The sequence below is a fragment of the Schistocerca americana genome, chromosome 6 (assembly GCF_021461395.2).
Source record: "Schistocerca americana isolate TAMUIC-IGC-003095 chromosome 6, iqSchAmer2.1, whole genome shotgun sequence".
NCBI lineage: Eukaryota > Metazoa > Arthropoda > Insecta > Orthoptera > Acrididae > Schistocerca > Schistocerca americana.
Window position 1 is genome coordinate 406,695,748 of NC_060124.1, and position 21,635 is coordinate 406,717,382.

The 21,635-nt window shown below is 35.9% G+C and overlaps 1 protein-coding gene across 3 annotated transcripts in view; it reads right to left on the reverse strand.

The window, feature by feature from the left end:
- Positions 1–17,084: 17,084 nt before the first annotated feature.
- Positions 17,085–21,635, reverse strand: part of LOC124619444 (serine/arginine-rich splicing factor 7-like) — a 43,741-nt gene continuing 39,190 nt past the window's right edge. For 2 of the 3 annotated variants that reach the window (XM_047145831.1, XM_047145832.1), the window contains one exon: positions 17,085–17,510. In XM_047145831.1, the coding sequence (XP_047001787.1) occupies positions 17,432–17,510 (79 nt within the window). In that variant the 3' untranslated portion in view covers positions 17,085–17,431. Of the gene's footprint in view, positions 17,511–18,841; positions 19,015–21,635 lie in introns of all 3 variants that reach the window. The other variant, XR_006980080.1, reaches the window with a different exon arrangement.

The window sequence follows — 21,635 nt, forward strand, 5'->3', positions numbered from 1 at the left end:
ATAAATTTACATCATAAGTGAAGCAGTTAAAAGCAAAGATTTGTAAGTGAAACAATCATGAGTCTGAAAAAAATGAGCTTCAAAGTTTACATCAAATTTAAAATCCTATGTTCATGTGCTATGTTATCTACAGTAACCATGATTTGCAGTAGTTATTAATATAGCTGTACATATAATGTCAGTGAATTGAATTCAGAATGTTGTGCTCAGTAATGTTTTACTAATAATCTAGTAAGCACCTACACCTCTCTGCCTCTAAGGCTGATACTTCATCCCTTTGACTCTCATCAATATCAGGTTTGGAACTATCCACAACAATGTAATATAATATTTTGCCCCAATTTCGTGTACTAAATTAATCCACAAACATAACTTTCATTGATTATACACCGAGAAACATAATTTTCCATGGGAGCTCTTAGCACATACACATACAAAATACTTCCATTTGTTTTTATTGTGAGAAATGTTTATTTCAAGTCCCACATAGGATCACCAGAAGGCACCACATCATTAGGAGATTGTGTGCTCGGTCCTCCACTTACTGGTGATCTATATAGTTTGGAAACAGATGTTTTGGTGTGTGTGTGTGTGTGTGTGTGTGTGTGTGTGTGTGTGTGTGTGTGTAAGATCTGTATAGAAAGGATGGTTTATTGGCATTTCTCTGTTGTGACAGGTCGTAACAGAACATTCAACTGTATTACCACTGAACTTCAGTGTCTTAGGTTTCTTTGTTTACAGTCAATGGAATCTAAATTCAAAAATTTTCTTCAGGCACTGTCAACATCCTTGATACACTTGGACAAATGTATGACACACAATTGCTGTGTTATATTTATTCACTACCAGTTTCAATCATGAATTGTGATAACTTTACAAGACATACATGCTATTTAACCAGGAAAATATACGCCATTTATGACTTGAAAACATGAGAAAATTTATACTTAACACCAAAATACAGGCTTAAACAAGCAAAAACTATGTTGAAAGCCAGTAAGAGCAATAAGTGCACAACACCATTGCTCAGGCACAACAAGACCCAGTAGCAATTTGGGTCTTCATGTGCCTGAGCAATTGACTACTCTTTCGTGTTTTGGTTGTAGTTTTTGCTTGTTTAAGCCTGTATTTTGGTGTTAAGTATCAATTTTCTTACATTTTCAAGTCAGCAATGATATATATTTTGCTAGTTAAGCTGCATGTATGTCGTGTGAAGTTGTCACTATACATATTTTTCCACTGTGAAGATGGTCTATGATGGAAACTGGTAGTGAATAAACAGACTGTAAGACAGCACAGTGTGTATCATGCATTTCTCCAAGGAACAGAAATTAATGTCATAACTGAAGGCGGTCTTATAAAACATTCCTTCCAGGAGTAGGCTACAATCAGGAACTTGGGGGCCAGTGATCTTCAATTAGATGTACTTTACGTTATACATCCAAAACTTAATGATGATTTTTTTCTTGTTCTGATCTCTGCATTGTTACTAAAGGCAATAAGTGTTCTTACCATCTGAGGCAGTTGTATGTGCCTCAGCAAACAATCATTACCATTTTCATAGCCTGTCTTTTCATTATCTATTCTTCTTATGTTCCACTTCATCCATTATTGTGGAGATGCTGAGTTGCAGAAAGGCACAACAAAACGACTGTCGGAAAATTAGCTTTTAGCAAACAATGCCTTTGTCAAAAATAGACAACATACACACACCCACACATTCATGCAAATGCAACTCTCACACACAACTGCAGTCTCTGGCTCCAGCTGCCAGAGACTGTGGCTCTCTCTCTCTCTCTCTCTCTCTCTCTCTCTCTCTCTCTCTCTCTCTCTCTCTCTGTGTGTGTGTGTGTGTGTGTGTGTGTGTTTTGTCTACTTTTGACAAAGGCCTTGTTGGCCAAAAGCTAACTTTCTGACATTATTTTTGTTGTGCCTTTCTGTGACTCAGCATCTCTGCTATATGGTGAGTAGCAGCTATCCTTTTCATTCTATTGTTACATTCCATCCTGGATTTTCCATTGTTTGATTTTTCCATTATTCTATTTTAATGTTTTGAATGCACAAAAGCCTCTAATCTGCCAAATTCTAATGTATCAAATCAAATGATCACAATGTGCACATTCAGATAATGTTAAAGATTAAAACAACTAAACCACTCAAACGCAATTTGGAGCACCAAACATCGAATATTAATAAAAGAATATGAACATTATGATAATTGGACACAAGTGTTGTGGGCTGTATTGTTTTCTGTCTTAGAAAGAAGTAAAAAGAAAAATATACAAGCTTATTTTTTATTGTTATTCTGTGTTCAGTGAAGAGGAATCTTTTGAAGAAACACTGCATGTGAAATTTCATTATTTTTTATCATGGTAACTAAAGAAATATGAAAATGATGAATACAGAAATTAGAAAGTGAAGCACATAGAAGACAATGGGAAAAACGACTCACACTTTGATCCAAGTTTTGGACGTTCATTTTGAGGTGGAAATTTAATTATTGAATATTTGTTGAGAGAATAGAAAAGATACCAGGCAGTCATAAGACAAAACGTGTAACTGAATAATGGAAAATAACAAGATTGACAAATCAAACAATGAACACCATTACCAGGTAGCAGAAACAAATTACAAAATTTTTCAGTCAATAAATGAAGTAAAATGTGAACTTCAGAATAGTAGCATTCAATTTGCCAAAATTAAATCAGAAATCTGTAAATTAAAAGTTACTGCTGAATCAGCACAAAACAATTAACAGCACAGGTGGAAACTGATTTAGAAGTTGAGAAAAATACTGCATCTAATGTTGAAAGCTTTGATGTACGTGATGTAGTTACAACTGATAACGATATAATTAATTCATGTATTGATTCTGTAGAAGTCAATGTTTTGAGTGAAGTAGATGATGCAGGTGATAGAGAAAATGCTTTCTGTTTTGAAAGTGAGTATTTGTCAGAGGAATTGTTGAGAAACATTAAGAGTGGACATTATTTGAAATTACTGCAAGTGAAGAACCTGTTTGGGAAAAATTATTAAAATTTTGTTGGCTATTGCAGCTCAATTGGTGGGAGAAATATATCAACAAATGTTGTAAACAGTTTAACTTTCCATCAACAAGGAATTACAAATTAAAGATTCCTGTCAGTGCCTTTTTCTACCTTTCCCTCCTCCCTTAACTGAAAACAGTCATTATGCCTGAAGCAAGAAATTAAACAGACACAATGTCAGTCCATGTTCATGCATTCTTGTAAGTCAGTTCTGTCATCAGCTCTTTTACATGATGTATTGCAGGTAAGACAGCGTTTTTCCTTGCAATATTAAAAAATATAAATCATAATGTTTTAAAAGTTGTTTGTTTATTTATTCATTTAGAAAATGGATTTATCCCAATTGTCAAACAATTATGAGCCTTTTTATCAACCAACACTAATTACTGAAAGAAGATTGGTGGATGATGAGCAGCTGTTGAAATGGGATTGCACAATGAAGATTGTGGTGATATAGTCAGTCTTCGAAATTGATCACAACTCTGAGACTGAGTAGTCTTCAGACGAAAGAGATACTACCGATAAATCTAACTTGTATGATTGAAAAGGTGTTACAGAGTGCAGTCATCAGCCTCTAATTCAAAACAGGAGAGCAAGAAGAGTTCAACATAACATTATCAAGCATTTACCTGGGAGTCGCGTGAAGCAAAAAATGTAAATTATCCAATTTACTGTTTGCACCTTTTCTTCACAGATGACAGTTTCGAAGAAATTGTTAGTGGGACTAATATTTACATATATACCATTCATTCTAAATATTCCAGAGAAAGGAATATTGCAGACTATTTTTTGAGTCACCGGTCTTTTGATGCAGCCTGCCCTGAATTCCTCCCTGTGCTAACCTCTTAATTTCAGAGTAGCACTTGCACCCTACACCCTCAATTATTTGTTGGATGTATTCCAACCATGGTCTTTCCATACAGTTTTTACCCTCTACAGGTCCCTCTCGTACCATCCAGGTTATTCCCTGAAGCCTAAAAAACATTCCTATCATCCTGTCCCTTCCTCGCAGTATTTTCCATGTGTACCTTCCTTTGCCAATTCTGTGGAGAACTACCTTATTAGTCCACCTGATTTTCAGCATTCTTCTGTAGCACCACACAGCAAGCACTTCATTTATCTTCTGTTCCAGTTTTCCCAGTGGCCATGATTCACTATCGTACAATGATTCTCAGAATTTTTTTCCTCAAATTTTTGATACCGGTATTCTTCTCCTAGCCAAGAACTTCCTGTTTGCCTTTGCCAGTCAGCTCTTTATGTCCTTGCTTCATCTGTCATGGATAATTTTGCTTCCAAGGAAGCAGAATTCCTTAACTTCATCTACTTCGGGATTGCCTATTCCGATATTAAGTTTCTCGCTGTTGTCATTTCAGATACTTCTCATTACTTTCGTCTTTCTTTAACCTATACATTCAATCCACATTCTGTACTCATTAGATGGTTCATTCCATCCAGAAGATCCTGTAATTCTTCTTCATATTCACTAGGTTGTGAGATAGATTTGTAAGCAGTCTCCATTGTAGAATGATTGCATTTCCCCAGTATTCTATCAATAAACCAAGTCTACAACCTGTTTTATCCACGACTGAGTCTCGTTCATCATTCCACTTCATATTTCTACAAAATGTTACACCCAGGTATTTGTATGAGTTGGTCAATTACAAATGTGTCACTGGAATGCTCTACTATAAGGACTCCTTACCAACCTTGTGGTCTGCATGGGATCACACTGAATAGCACACATAGCTATCCCTGGTGGTCACACACCCTATTATGGTCTATATTTCACCTTTGGTAATGTCAGGCAAACATCATAATTGTGATGACTTCAGTGTAATTATTATCTTTGAATAAAATTCTCATTTCTGTTTCTCTCCTTGACTGTTTCGTTCAGTTACCCTTTTTTTTTTTTTTTTTTAACTGTTGCAGTTCTTTCTATGTATGGTTAAAATGTCACTCAACTATGTTACTTGGTACATGTGAAAGTTACGTTTGTCCCTAAGGTTTGCATACCAGTGTAATATGACCTCATGCTTGCCCCCCCCCCCTCCCCCCCCTCTTCCTTTTGCAGAAATTGAAAACATTATATTTGTTGTGAATGTAGTAAATGAAAACTAATCTTAAACTTTTGATGCTGATTCCATGTTTGTGTTTTTTCGTTTATCATGGTTCCAGTAGAAGTGATAAATATTTAGCATTATGATGATATTTTGCATGGTTGCAACTTATTTGGGTTACATTGGAATAAGTATTATGCTATGTCATATGAAACTACTATCACGATAAAAATCATTAAATGGGAAGATGTGGGTCGGACTTCTTTTTTCTTCAGTCAAGTTATAGTAGTTAACACTTCAGAGTCTGACCACTTAGAAGAATATCGAGCCTAGGAAACCGACCACTTATGCTGTTACATTAAATGAATTTGCAATTGCAAATAAGGACAACTATCAACTGTAGAATGAAATGATGACAATGAAAATTTGAGCTGGACCGGGACTCGAACATGGATTTCCTGATTGTTGTGAGCAGTCGCCTTACCACTTGGTTATTTGTGCAAGGCCAGACCCAAACTTCCATATGTCGTCAACCATGTATCTACGACCTGTACTTGTACATCCATTATGTATATTCCCGTACAGGTCAGACGTTGTACTTGAAAGTCACTCGCCCGGTATCTGCAGATAAACACGATATTGGAGTGCAAGCATGTATGTCCAAAGGAACAGACACTCGGTAACTACAGCCATTACAAAATACATTAAATGATGTATGGGAATATACATAACGGATGAAAGAGTACAGGTCGTAGATGCATGGTTGACAACATATGGAAGTTTAGGTCAGGCTGTGGGTCACGTACAGATAGACAAATGGTAAGGTAGAAAATCCAGGTTCAAGTCACTCTCCGGTACAAATTTTCATTGTCGTCATTCACTTCTACAGCTAATGGTTGTCCTTATTCACAATTGCTATACTTGCCGCAGTGCCTGTTCCTTTGGACATGCATGCATGCATTGGATTATTGTACTTAAGCTGTTATTTAAAGCATTACTGGCACATTTGTAATTGATGTATCTTCAAGAGTAATACATGCAAAAAAAGCACCAATCCTCATGATTTATTTTTCACATTTACTTTAATTTTTTGATACATTACATATTTTAAAATAACGGTGACAGAAAGTATAATCATCCTCCTAAGAAAAAAGTATGAGGTAACTGAGTAATTACTTCCTCTTGAGCTTCCAAAATTTCTTACTCACACAACAAATGTGATGTATTTGTAATACAGTTACGCAAAATGTGAAACCTAACAAGTACATGCACAAAATTATGTCAATGCAATCGTACTGGGCCAGCCATTCGTGACAGCGGCTGTTAAAGTTTGCTAATGTTCCTTTCGAAAAAATTATAGAAATTGATAACAGAAGGCAGTACCAATCGAGGGACAGGTAGCGAGATGTCTGTACATTGCTCTTACACAAAACAAGTCCAGTTTTCAAATGACAGGTGGCTCACACCTTCAGAAAGTCACAGTCCTACCTATACTCGGGCACAGTCCCTTAACACAAAGTTGTGGCCTGAGGTATGCTCAGGCCAGGTCTGTGAAGTGTTAAGTCAACGTATAACGGTCATTCATTTTGTACAGTTAATGTGTTGTGAAGCTTTATGTTGGAAATAGAAATCTGTGTGGAATAATGTTAGTAGAATAGTTTTTACTAATTATGCTACTGAAACTGATAAATATTTGTTAACCATTAGAAAAGAAAAGTTTTGTGTATAGCGAGACCATGTAAATTACTCTCATCATGATCAGGGCAAACTAGGGTTGACTATGCACTATTCATGATGAGAATGTTTTATCTGCAATGAAGTTTTCATGAGATGGATACTGATACACTAATTTCATGATGTTTCAATTACGTGAGAGGTTAGATACTGAGGATATGTTATGAGGTGATATGGTTATGATGTGTTACGGTTCTTCATGAATAACAACAAACAAGATTCTGCTGTATTATGAAAGATGACAAGGGATTATGAGTATTATTGAAGTATTGTGAGGAATATGAGGAGGAGTTTATGAAATGTAGTGGATTAAGATCATTGAGTCATGAGGAGTGTATTTACAGTGAAGTAAAGACAATTTGAAAATATAAGTGACAAGATGAAATGTTACGTGATATTTTTGAATCTGTGGGCTTTGTGATGATAATGAGTAGTAATGCCCAGTTTAGACTTACATATTAATAAGTATGTGGTATAACGAATGATGATTAGATGAGTAATTAATGAAGTAATGATGTTATCTATGTTGAATACCATCCCAGCCCATCAATCTTACCACCTTAAGTAATGTAGAAACATAAGCTGACAGACAAAACAGGAACCACTGATATGTTGACAAGTGAATAAAATAATGATCATTGTTCTTTCTGTTATTAATGAACAAACAATTGTCTATTTTATTTCAGTATGTCAGCCTGTGTACTAAGATGCTTTGCAGTTTTTGTAATAATTACAAACCTATTCCAGCACTGAGAGGAGAATGTTTAAGCATGCTAAAGTGCTGTTTTACGAAATGTTTCAATTCTCATATAAACTTACATCATCTTTCAATAACGTGAATAACTTCGTGGAAAAACATAATTTGTTTGCTCACACAGTTAGTGCTCAGAAACATGTCACCCACAGTTGTATTTGCAATTTAATTATTTTATATATAAGTAAATAAATATAGCAGTACTAATGGAAAAGTAGGTGAGAACTGCTTACTTGAGTTGATGTGCGCATTCTGCTAGCACTATATGTTCATTAATATGTTTAGAGATGTAAGTATATAGCTTTGTTTGTGATCACATTTTAAGTTACCACTTACTGTATTACACAGATTGATAAAGTTTTATTCGACATTCCTGAATACATACATTATCCTACCTATACACCATGTTTATTTTATCTTTTAAGCCCTTGGTTTGATTTGACGCTATTTATACCGCACAATATGAATACAATTTGTAAGACTAAAGACACTTCTGATGTGAAGTCCATGTAAGATGCATGCGAAGGAGATGAAGATGAGAGACTGCCCCCCCCCCCCTCCCCCCACAAAAAAAAAAAAGATGAAACTTAATATTTGATGTGTCATGCACACTACAAACATTTATATAGTTAGTTTTTTTTAGAACAAATACTCTTTGCAGGCATACTTGTAACAAATAAAAACCCTTGCTGATTCAGTATCTACACAACTTATCTACGAGGGCCGTTCAGAAAGTAACCTCCGGTTGATTTAAAAAAATACACCAAGTTAAATAAAAATATTTTAATATATACATCTTACAACTACATCTTTGCACTATTTTTCTACATAGTCTCCATAGCAATTGAGGCACTTATCGTATCTCTTCACAAGCTTTGAAATTCCTTCTGCATAAAAATCACCCGCTTGTGCCTGGAGCCAGCCTGTGACCGCATCTTTGAGCTCTTCGTCGTCATCAAACCGCTGTGACCCGAGCCATTTCTTCAAATGCATGAAGAGGTGATAATCACTTGGCGCCAGGTCTGGGCTGTAAGGTGGATGGCTGATAACGTCCCACTTGAAGGACTCAAGAAGGGCCGTTGTTCTGCGAGCAGAGTGAGGACGGGCGTTATCGTGCAAAAAAACGATACCGGAAGTCAGCATACCACGGCGTTTGTTCTGTATAGCCCGTCGTAACTTTTTTATTGTTTCACAGTACACGTCTTGATTAATGGTCGTACCACGTTCCATGAATTCAACCAACAACACCCCTTTGGCATCCCAAACACCGTTGCCATCAGTTTTCTGGCAGAAAAATCTTGCGAGGCTTTTCTTGGTTTGGTAGGCGAATTTGAATGTGCCCACATCTTTGATTGTTCTTTTGTCTCAGGGTTCACGTACTTAATCCAGGTTTCGTCACCGGTCACGATTCTGTTTAACAATGGTTCTCCTTCGTCCTCATAACGTGACAGAAAGTCTAATGCAGAGGCCATTCTTTGAGTTTTGTGATGGTCGGTAAGAATTTTGGGCACCCATTGTGCACAGAACTTACGGTAACCCAATCTTGCTGTCGCTATCTCGTACAAGAGAGTCTTAGAAATCTGTGGAAAACCAGTAGACAACTCCGACATTGAGAAACGTCGATTTTCACGAACTTTTGCATCATCTGTCTGAACGAGTTCGTCAGTCACCAATGATGGTCTACCACTCCTCTCTTCATCATGAACGTTTTCTCGTCCACTTTTAAATAAACGTACCCATTCACGGACAACTCCTTCACTCATAACTCTTGGTCCGTACACGGCACAAAGCTCACGATGAATAGCTGCTGCAGAATATCCTTTGGCTGTAAAAAACCTTATGACAGCACGCACTTCACATTTGGCGGGGTTTTCTATTGCAGCACACATTTCAAACTGCCACAAAAACTAAACTAGCGCAGGTACGACGTTCACTCGACCACGGCTTGATGCCGACTGACCTGTTGAGTGCGTGAACGCACAGATGGCGTCGCTACTCCCCCCACAACCCGCACTGTGACCAATCGGAGGTTACTTTCTGAACCGCCCTCGTATATTGACTGACCCGTGTGCATGAATTTTACGCACAAAATTTTTGTTGGTGTGTGTAAAGTAAGAGGCAGGATTCACCTACTGTACTATACGACACATCCAATTACTAAACATCAGAATACAGAGTCATTTTGTTATTTAAACACATATTTACGATAATGTCTTACCATACACTAATCATTATATAACAATATTAGAAATACTAATGAATAAATAAGAAAATGTATCCACACAATCCTATTAAAATGACATAATTGTAAACATAAGGAAAGCGTTTCTGAAGAAGAGAAATTTGTTAACATCGAGTATAGATTTAAGTGTCAGGAAGTCGTTTCTTAAAGTATTTGTATGGAGTGTAGCCATGTATGGAAGTGAAACATGGAAGATAAATAATTTGGACAAGAAGAGAATAGAAGCTTTCGAAATTTGGTGCTACAGAAGAATGCTGAAGATTAGATGGGTAGATCACATAACTAATGAGGGGGTATTGAATAGAATTGGGGAGAAGAGGAGTTTGTGGCACAACTTGACAAGAAGAAGGGACCGGTTGGTAGGACATGTTCTGAGGCATCAAGGGATCACAAATTTAGCATTGGAGGGCAGCGTGGAGGGTAAAAAGCGTAGAGGGAGACCAAGAGATGAATACATTAAGCAGATTCAGAAGGCTGTAGGTTGCAGTAGGTACTGGGAGATGAAGAAGCTTGCACAGGATACAGTAGCATGGAGAGCTGCATCAAACCAGTCTCAGGACTGAAGACAACACACACACAAATTGATTGTTGATGATGTAAACTCTCTCACATTACTACAGTTTAGCGTGATTTGGAACATTTTTTGTATGGAATGATAAAAATGTGGAATTAAGAGTTACCATTACTGTGTAGAGTTGAAATACTAATTTATTTTTAGTGAAATTTTACATAATTTAATAATAATTTGTAATGTGCTATAATTTTATGAAATTCAGTATACAAACACTTTGCAATATGTAAAATAATTATTTGTATTATATTTTTCACTGTAATTTTCATAAAATAATAATTGTAATAACACCAAAAATACATTGCATTTTCAGCATTTTATACACTGGCTGGTGTTAGGGCAAAACCATTAGTGTTAGTCTGTTAATGGTAATACGAATGTGATTGTCAGTAGTAAATGTTTGATGATGTTAAAATTTTGGCTGTAAGAAGAGTATTCAAATAGAAACATTCCTACTACCACATACGAATACAAAAAGTCACCCCACGACATTTACAGTGAATAAGAATATTTACCAGTTGAATCAACAATGGTCACCTTCAATTCATCCAAGTATTTACGTGTCAATGAATTGTTTCCTGCTTCAAACCTATTACATATGGCTTTCAAGAAACTTGATATAACTGAAGAGCACAATGCCATGTGTGAGCTGTAATTTACATCATATATGTGTACAGGAATGTTTCACAGTATAGTGAAACTGATATTAGTTACAGTTCATTCTCTGTAAAGTCATCTCCCCTTTTATGTTTAGTATAAATTTCAAATTTTTTTTTAGAATATAATCTCTAATCTACACTCATAGTACAGCTGTCATTCATAACTACACTTTTGTGAAGAATTTAGATCAAATTCTTATGTTGGTTGCATAGCATGTATTTAATTATTCTACTGCCAATTGGAAATATATCTCTTGAGTGTGATTGGAAACGATATGTATGAACACGACATATATTTACATGTTTACATTTTTCAGGTTTTCCTTGTGACAAATTTAAGACTGACAGTTGCTAAACACTATACACAAAATGCCAACTTGGATGTGAATTGTGCCAGTGTGTTTCCTTGTGATAAGCTAGTCCAAAATGCCTGTCAAAAAGTCATTTGTACACAGATAAGATGTCCTTAAAAATATTATTTATCAAGTATATGGAAGACACAGAGTGCCAAGTGCTTGAAATGTGCAAGTAGTTCAGTAGCGCTATCCAACATAGATCCTCTCTGAAATAATAATCATTTTTTGGATGGATATGTGTGTGTGCGCGCGAGTGTATACCCGTCCTTTTTCCCCCCTAAGGTAAGTCTTTCCGCTCCCAGGATTGGAATGACTCCTTACCTTCTCCCTTAAAACCCAAATCCTTTCGTCTTTCCCTCTCCCTCCCTCTTTCCTGATGAGGCAACCGTTGGTTGCGAAAGCTAGAATTTTGTGTGTATGTGTGTGTTTGTTTGTGTTTCTATCGACCTGCCAGCACTTTCGTATGGTAAATCACATCATCTTTGTTTGTAAATATATTTTTCCCGCGTGGAATGTTTCCCTCTATTATATTGAAGTATGTACATGTCTTGACAAAACTAATGATGCGGATAGTAAGATTAAAACAAATATGGGATATTGCCCAATGGGAGACAGGACAACCAGTCAGTGTTTGAGATGCCATAATAATTACACTAAATGGCAATGCTGTAACTGAAAGTCAAAAACTGTGAGTACTTTTAACAATCACTTTCTAAATGCAGCAGCAAAAATAGGATTAAGTGGTTCAATTGGAGAAGCAAGAGAATATAGTAAAAATGTAATCCCACAAAATCTAGAAGTATAACCAACGTCCTTCACTCAAAGAGCCCATGTGGTGGTGGTGGAATTTTAAACAGAATTCTGAAAAGTTGTTCCAACTTAATAAGTAATGTCCTTAGCATTATACGTAATGTGTCACTGGCACAGGGAAATTTTACAAACAAATTAAAATAAGCAATTGTTAACCTCTTCATAAGAAATGACAAAAAAGACATAGTTATCATCCAATTTCTTTGCAGACATAGTTTTCCAAAGTATTTGAAACAGTAATGTACTTAAGAGTAGTCTCGTACTTAAGAGGAAACTTAGCATACTACCGTTTGAATTTCAGAAGGGTTGTCGACTGTCAAAGCTATTTATACACTCGCTCATCAAATAGTACAAGCCATAAATAATAAAATATCATCAGAAGGGATTTATTGTGATCTTTCCATGGCATTTCACTGAGTAGATCATAGTACTCTCTTAGAAAAACCAAAGTTTTATAGAACTGATAGCTTTAAGCACAGTTGGTTTGAACCATACTTAACAAACTGATTGCACAAAGTTGTGCTGAATGATACAAACAATAGTGGAAGACCCATTAAAAAAAATTAGGTAACAGGTGGCAGCATTACTTATAAAAATTACCTGTATAATAAGAATTGTTGAGCATACCAAAGTGTATCATGTCCATTATACACTTCCCCTTAGGACTTCTCATGGTCCAAATACAGTCTCATTTCATTTCCAAAAAGTACCAAAACCCAGAGGTGTTTAACATCCCATCTACAATGTGGGCGTTAAGAGACAGAGCACAAGCTTGGATTTGGGGAGCCTGGGGAAGGAAATTGGCAATGCCCTTTGGCAAAGGAAACATCCTGGAATTTGGCTGTAGTGATTTAGGGCAATCACGGTAAACCTAAATCAGGATGGCCAGACACGGGTTTCAACCGTCGTCCTCCCAAATTTGAGTCCAGTGTGCTAACCACTGCGCCACCTTGCCAGCCAAGACCATAAAATGTATGACATGTGGCAAAATGGATTTTCCATTGTTTGACTTGTAGCAAAGCAAGTTTTAAATCTACCTAGAATAATTTCTCCAAGATGACTCATTCTATTTCATGGACGAATATCTATTTAAAAATTGGCAGTGTGTGTGTGTGTGTGTATGTGTGTGTGTGTGTGTGTATGTGTATGTGTGTGACAGGATATTAGATGGGCAGCCTGCAACTAGTAGCAGGTTCCAGGATAGTTGCTTAGCAATATAGGTAAGGTCCCTGGAGTAGACAACATTCCTTCACAATTTTTGAGAGATTTGGGAGAGCCAGCCACAATTTAACTATTTCACTGTGCATACAACAGATACCAGACAGGCCACATAACCTCAAGAGTTCAAGAAGGCAGCAATTCCTATTCTACAGAAGAAAGTAGCAGACAGTTGTCAATAGTTCAGAACCATCAGTTTGGTAAGTCATGGTCCAAAATACTGAGAGGAATTATTTACACAAGAAGGGGAAACCTGGTAGAGGTTGACCCTCAGTGCGATCACTTCGCATTACGGAAAAATGCATGAGCATGCAATGCAATACTGATGTTATGACATATCTTAAAATATAGACAGAAGAAATGCAATGCTATTGTTATAGCATAAAGTTTTTTTTTTACGACTTTGAATGGAATACCCTTTTTGAAACAATGCTGGTAATATGGGTAAAACACAGATGTGAAAGTTGTCTACAGCTGCAGTTATGAGAGTTGAAGGAAATGAAAGAGAATCAGTCAAATATAAGGGAGTGATACTGGGCTGTAGCCTAACCCCAGTGTCATTCAATCTGTACGTTGAGTTGTGGTAAAGGACGATGAGGAAAAAAATCTGGAAACGGAATTTATCCTTTCGCGGGCACATTTTTTGTAGCAACTAAGCAAAGATAAGTTTTTTGCTATCCTATTAGAATTGCAGTCAACTGGCCATATTTATTTCTTGATAATTTTGTTTTTGTGATTTAGGACCAAACACTATGGTGGTACATATGTCATCACGACACCTTTGGAGTACTGAAACTATGGTGGTAAATGAATTTCACACTACCCTTTGGAGGGCTGTTACGTGTTGTCATGACACATAAAAAAATAATGAACAGTGTTTCTGTTTTTATTTTATGTTTTCTTTTAATTTATTTAAAAAATAATTATTACCGATATTAAAGTTTACTTACCACAATGTGAAAACAATCCTCAACACTTTATCGTGCAATAATGGCATGAGCTGATGCTGATCACAATAATGTATATTGCAGAAGCAAAGCAATGTGTTTCGACAACAGTAGTGATGCCACGACAAACAGAAACTAATTGTCGTAGCAGTTTTCATACACCTGGTGAAGTATACTACCATAAGATATGAGGCATAGACAGATGTGGTAAGATGTACCCAAAAGCTCCAAACTGGTGGCAAGTACGCTTCCCAAGGACCGCAAATGACAGATTAATTTTGTGATACGTACCAAGCCTTTTCCAGAAACTACTTTGGTGGTAACCATACTTCCCAACAACCATTAAAACACCACTGTTTGGTGGGATATGTACTTCCATCAGTCCTCACGGCTATATTTTACAAGCAGAAATTACAGCTGGTGCAGTGGGCTGTCACTAGATGACAGGAGTGTACGGACGCACATATTCCCTCAAACGTTGTAAAGGAATACATTTAGTGGGTAATATTCCCCCTTGGCCTGTGAAAAGTAGAATGTGAATTTTGCTATATGGGGAGCAAAATTAGTGAAGATGGCTGACGTACAGAGGATATAAAATGCAGACTGGTAATAACAAGAAACGCATTTCTGAAGAAGAATTTGTTAATGTTAAGAACAAATATAAATTTAAGTGTTAACAAATCTTTTCTTAAAGGTATTGGTCTGAAGAGTAGCCTTGAATGGGAGGGAAATGTGGCTCGTAAACAGTTCAGACAAGAAGAGAATAAAAGTTTCTGAAATTTGGAGCTACAGGAGAGTGCTGAAGATCAGCTGGATAAATCGAATCACTAATGAGGAGGTATTATATGAAACTGAGAAGATGGGGTGGGGTGGGGGGGAAGTTATGGCAAAACTTGACTGAAAGAAGAGGTTGTTTGGTAGGACACATGTTGAAGTATCAATGATTTGTCAGTTTGGTAGCGAGGGAGTGTTATGAGTTAAAAATTGGAGAGTAAGACCAAGAATGCAGTACGACAGACATGTTTACATGGAAGAAGTTTGCAACAGTTATGTAGAGTGGAAGAGGCTTGCAGAAAATAGACTAGTGAGGAGCAATCCAGCAAACCAGTCTTCAAACTCAAGGTTACAGCAGGATCAATGATCTTCACGATATATGACGGTAGTATCTGTTCCCGAAAGAACAGTTACCATAGATGACCATGCAGCTTTGCTAGAAATGAAATGATAATTAAATGGACACCCATATAGTTAAAATATGGCTCCCGGCCATTGACCTTCTTGTGTGTGAACGCACACGCTATGCCCGAACTCGTATGGGACTTGGTAGATTAATCTGCCACGAGTAATGAGTATGATGGGCAAACATCTATTAGGCACACTACGAATGTAATGGTGTGGACATGTTGGGAATGTAGGTCTCACGGGGAGCGTGCAAGGGATAAGTCCCTGCAGGCGCACTATCCTCTGTGTCGTTGGTGGCTCAGATGGATAGAGCATCTGCCATCTAAGCAAGAGATCCCAGGTTCGAGTCCCGGTTGGGGCACACATTTTCAACATGTCCCCGATGAAGTACATCAACGTCTGTTTGCAGCTAGGGTGTCCATTTAATTATCATTTCATCTTCACAATACTTTGCTTTCTATTGCCACGGCAATGCTTGAAAGTCAATTTGAGATTCAATGTTATCCTCAAACATTGTAGTTTTAAAAGTGTCCCAAATTGGTGCCATTCCATTTAATGCCTAATATTCTTTTCATTTCATGATTTTTCAATTTGAAGTCCCATAGCTATTTTGTGGTAACTGTTATTCAGCAAATTTTTCTTGTAATATACTGACATTAAAACAAAGGTTTCTGGATATATTCAGAAGTATTATTTAGGATTGCAATTTCTAGACAGCTTGCTTCCTTTAGGTAACAATTTTTCACTGTGACCATCAACCACCTCACCCAAAAAGTTATTTAATAGTACACAAGTGTGCAAGCTGCACATTGTTTACAATGAACTAAGCAGGAAAAGCACATCGCACCCAGTAACTCAGAGAAGTCCTGCATTTTATGTCTTATCTGGTGACAACATATTACATTACAAAGAAATTTGTTGTGAACTGCATCTAGTCAACTTATGGCAGAATAACAATGACAGCCAAAACAAATTAGGGCATTGCTTCTGCAGCAAGCACATAAAGCTTTGACAAATCCCTATGCAGATTCAAAGATCTTCATTACCTTCATGAAAACATGTCTAAATTGCCATGTAATTAACATAAGGAATTTGATGGAAAGGTAGCTGCAAAAGAAAAATAGAAATTAAAACCAAACCTTGGATGATACAGCAGTCAGTATGACATGCCAAAGTTACTGCCTTGTAACATTACTTTCAATAACTTCAAAATTACACTTATGTAAATGTATGGACGGCTCTTCGAAACATGTCTCTTCAAAGTGTGAGTCCAGTCTCTTAGCCACTACACTACCTTTGTTGATGGCTCTTCCAGCATGCAAACACACAAAATTTATACCATGAGCCAGCAATCTGGACAGCTAGTTGTTACTATTAATGAACTGATCAATGTTCTCAATCCAAAGTAGTGTTGTACACTATGAAGATGAAACTGTCACTTAGTATAGATGTGGGATAAGGAATGGCAGAGTACCGCAAACTCAAAAAGTTTCTAAGTTATACAGTGTTAAAAGTAAATTCATCAGTTTTATTATCACATAAGTCAGACATCAGAAACATGAACAATTCAAACTAATGTATTTTTTGTACCAATTTGTATATGTACTCAAATATGCATCGTTCACATCCAATACACAATGTATCCGATTTCTTCAGTTACGCCATGAAATACTTAAGTAACCAAGCACTGACAATGCATTAATGCTTACAGTGCCTAAATACCCAAGTAATTCACAGTATCTCATTACAGTGAAGATGAAATTTTATTTTATTAATGTTATTGTATATAATAACTAAATTATTTACTTTGGTAACAAGAGAATAATGTCCCTTGGTTCTTAACAGCAACAGCAATCAATACCGCCTCCTCCTACTGTATCGTGTACCACCCGATGATCGATACGGTGGTGGTCTCCTCCTAGGCTGTGGTGACCTAAACACAACATATAAAATAAAATAATAAAAAACTTTTAGAACACCAGCGTTTACATAGAATTAGTGACATTCCTCAGATTCACTAATGCTTGCTGTAACGAAGAGAACTGTGAGTTTCCTCAAGTACAAAGTTCCATTAGTACTTACACTTGTGAAGCAATGTCTTCAGCCGTTATTAGAGAAGTTGATATGCAGTAGTCACTAAAACTGTACTGTTTACAATTTTAAGTGCAGACAAGTATGGCTAATACTTTACTGAGAATAATGAAAAACCTTTTAAACAGTCTTTTAAAATTGTATGGTGTTATGTTTCTACACACGGAAAGAGACAGCAACAAATGAGCTGTGGTAGCTATTTACGTCTACTTGCCATAGGAATAACAGTAGTGTTATATATCTACTTCAATGACCACACCACGTACAACACTAAATCATGATTTTTGCTGGCCTAATCATGACCATATTTACTTCCAGAATATACCGCATGGGAAGAAACCAAACACCTCTCCTACAGCTCCTTTTTCCAGTCAGCATGAATAATTTATTTGTAATAGTCAAACCAATAATTTAGGAAGCAAAAATATGTTTTTTATCATTACCTATCATATATATCAGGTGCAACACCATACAATTTTAGAAGAAACAACAAGAAAAAGTTCTGTAAATAATCAGGTATATAAATCATTCTGAAGGAAATCATAGCCACAAACTGAATGAATTATATTAATGACACACAAATTCTGAATGTAACATTATATTAGGGAAAATTTATGCACATAGTCCCTTCAACATATGAAGAAAAACTATGTTTTTTTCTTTAGTTATATGCCTTCTGTGGATTTTTTCTAATGTTAAAAGTTCTAAAATATTCAAAAACTACATTAGCACAGGCAGTCAATATAGTGACCAATATATACATCATTTTCTGACTGTCTTTTTTGTGCTGAAATATACTTCTGTATAGATTATTTGCACTAAAGTAATTCCCTATCCTCAAAAACTACTGAAACTACAAATAGATTGGAAAATGAACCACAAATCATGTTGGTAATGACAACCCTGTAACTACTTCCCAATATTAATAATCCTGTTTCTTCTTCTTGCTGTAATTTCCACAGCAGTTTAAATTTAAGTACAGTTACAAAAATTATTTAATACAGTTTAGTAAAAAGATTTCTAACTAGGGAAAAATCAAATTCTGGAATATACGCTCTCCAGAATATACTTCTGTGTAATGGCACTGACCTACTAGAGTTTCATGTTCCAAATATAAATGTCACTGTATTTAAAATATTTTCAACTGTGACTTTTCCAACTGAAAATACCTACCATTATTTTAACAGTGTACCAAGAAACATTACCACAGCATCAACTTTGCATCAGGGAGTGAATCAAAAGCAATCAAAACCAGATTCCAGTCTTCATCTAGCAGCCGTGAAGCTTCACTCCAATCAGAAGTCAAGATAAGTAATCATCTCTTTACCATAACCAACACACACAGCCTAAAGTAAATGAAGCAAGTTGGTAAGTTTGCTATGAAAAGCTGGGGGAACACGTATTACAGTAAGTAAAAATTACAAGTGTTCAATTCTCTTTATGTCAATTGATATTTGTATCACCATCTCTGAATATTCAGTGCTACCTGAAAAACTAAAACAATGAGAATACATAAAATTACTTCAATATGCTTCTGGCACCAATACTTTAAATGTGAGCACCATTATAGGATCCTTTGACATTACTGTGTTAACATTACAAAAAAGACAATGAATGTATGAAAAGAGAAGTACTGAAAATAAAAACAGTATAATAGCATGGAAACTACAAGGTGCAAATTTGTCCCAAATGTTAAAAGATAGTTTTGCATTATTTATTAATAATAAACCCTTTATTCTTCAAACGCAACAAACAGTAAATCTTCACCGTTTCATCGAAAAGATATAATGAAGTCAAGAAGTAAAACATAACTAATGTTAGCAACCTATTTTTTTTCTCTGGGAAAAGTGCCAGATAACCATGCTGCAGTCAAAATAATAAAGCATCTTACTCCTAAAACTATAAAAAAACACTTATGTGTAAGTATACACTAATTTAGTCCAATGAGAATACAAACTGGTATTCATAAAGAGACATGTATTCAATATCCTACTATCTGATGGACGTTTACTTTCTTCCCACAAGAATGTTTGTTTTAGAAGTAGCCTGTAGAGCTATCTTATGAATTCCACTCTTCCTACTTTACCAGTAGTATATCCTCTGCTCTCTTATTACTCTAATTTTATGATTTAAGAAAAAGAACACTCCCTTTCCATTTTTATTTCAGTAATTTCTATACAATTAAAAAACATCTGCAATAACTTTCTCCTGCTCTTCTTACACCCTAAGATATTTTCTGTCTACCATTATGCATTAATCTCTCTTTGTGCCAATGCTGTCTGATACACTTTTACCTCCATTCAGTAATTTCTGATAAATACCTGATTCTGATACTAAAAGTTTCATTTTAAGTGTATGTTTCTTTTTGTATGACTTATTTCCATTGTATGTAGACAACCTTGTAGATAGGGCAACCACAGCTACGAGTAATCATCTTTGGTATTAATAAACAGCTTCAGCCGTATTTAATCCTTCATTTTCACATCATTACCTGTTTCATGACACTAAGAGCCACAACCTTGAAACATTCACTGAAATGATAATTTTTCTAAAATTATTTTAAGATATTTTAGAAAACTTTTGAAAAGATTCACATGAGAATATTAAAATATGCATATGTGCAAAACTAAAACATTAGAGCTAAAAAGCTCTGAACTTGGTACCAACATTTGTCATTTGTCAAATACATTTCACCAAAAGGTGGCATATCATTGAATAAAACAGTTGGATACATGGATTCCAATCCAGTATGGTGGATGGGACCTAGAAAAATTATACCACAGTGATATGTAGGCAAGGTGGAAAGACCTAATGTGCAGCTAGCTTGAAAAATTGTGGAGTGGTTGCAGCAAGACGGGAGGTGGGAGGGGAGGGGGTAGTCTAAGTAACCTAGACTAATGTGCCAAGTAGATACCTTATTAATGAAAATAAATGCCAACTGTCACTATTATATTCTACATATGTTTTTACAACAGTTTTTGTATTTGTATATCCCAATATTCCTTGCATAACTTCAGAGTGTTAGGTACTGTGGGGCAGCAATTCATTTTAGATTGTGATGCAAAAAGAGACAGCCAGAGCTGCAATTAAAATGGATGTTTGTTTAGCCGATGACCAGTTTTGGATTATTCTTGACTAAATATACATCCAATTTAGTTGCAACTCTGGCTGTCCCTTTTTTCATCCCAACATTCCTTGTTCTCATTCACCATTCATGTGTTCCCTTAGAAGACTACTGAATATTTGGTTGTGCCCACTCATCAGTGCATGCATATGCCATTCATAGGCTAGTTGTGTAGTTCGATGCCGTCTGTAAGAAGACAACGTACATTTGCGTACCTGTTCTGTTATTGCGCATGCTCCAAGAAGTTGTAAGCATGTTTTTCATGTTCTATTTTTCTGTCTATAAGCTATTTACTTGATGCATTTGTCCCTGTTATTTAGAATACACCCATTTTGCTGCAACCATGCCACAATTTTTCAAGCTAGCTGCATGTTATTAATAATTTTTCATATGTTCACCTTACCAGTGTTATTACTGTGGTATAATATGTTTAGGCCCTATGCACCACAATGGATTGGAATCCATGCATCCACCTGTTTTTATCCAATGATGTACTGCCTTGTGAGGGTTTTATTTTGACGGACAAATGTTGGGTACCAAATTCCGAGCTTTTTAACACAAATGTTTTAGTTACTTGAGTATAAATATTTTAACATTCCTATGAGAATCTTTACAAACATCTTTCTAAAAATTTAAAATAATTTTAGAAATAATATTATTTCAGTGAATCTTTCTGGGTTGTTATTTCTTCTTAATTTATTGTTATGCAAATGTTTACCTGACAACGTGGCTCTTAGTGCCATGAAACTGCTAATAATCTAAATACAAAGGATTAAATACAGCTGAAGTAGTTAGTAATAACAAAGATGATTCTATTTTATGGTTTCAGCAAAATATTACCTA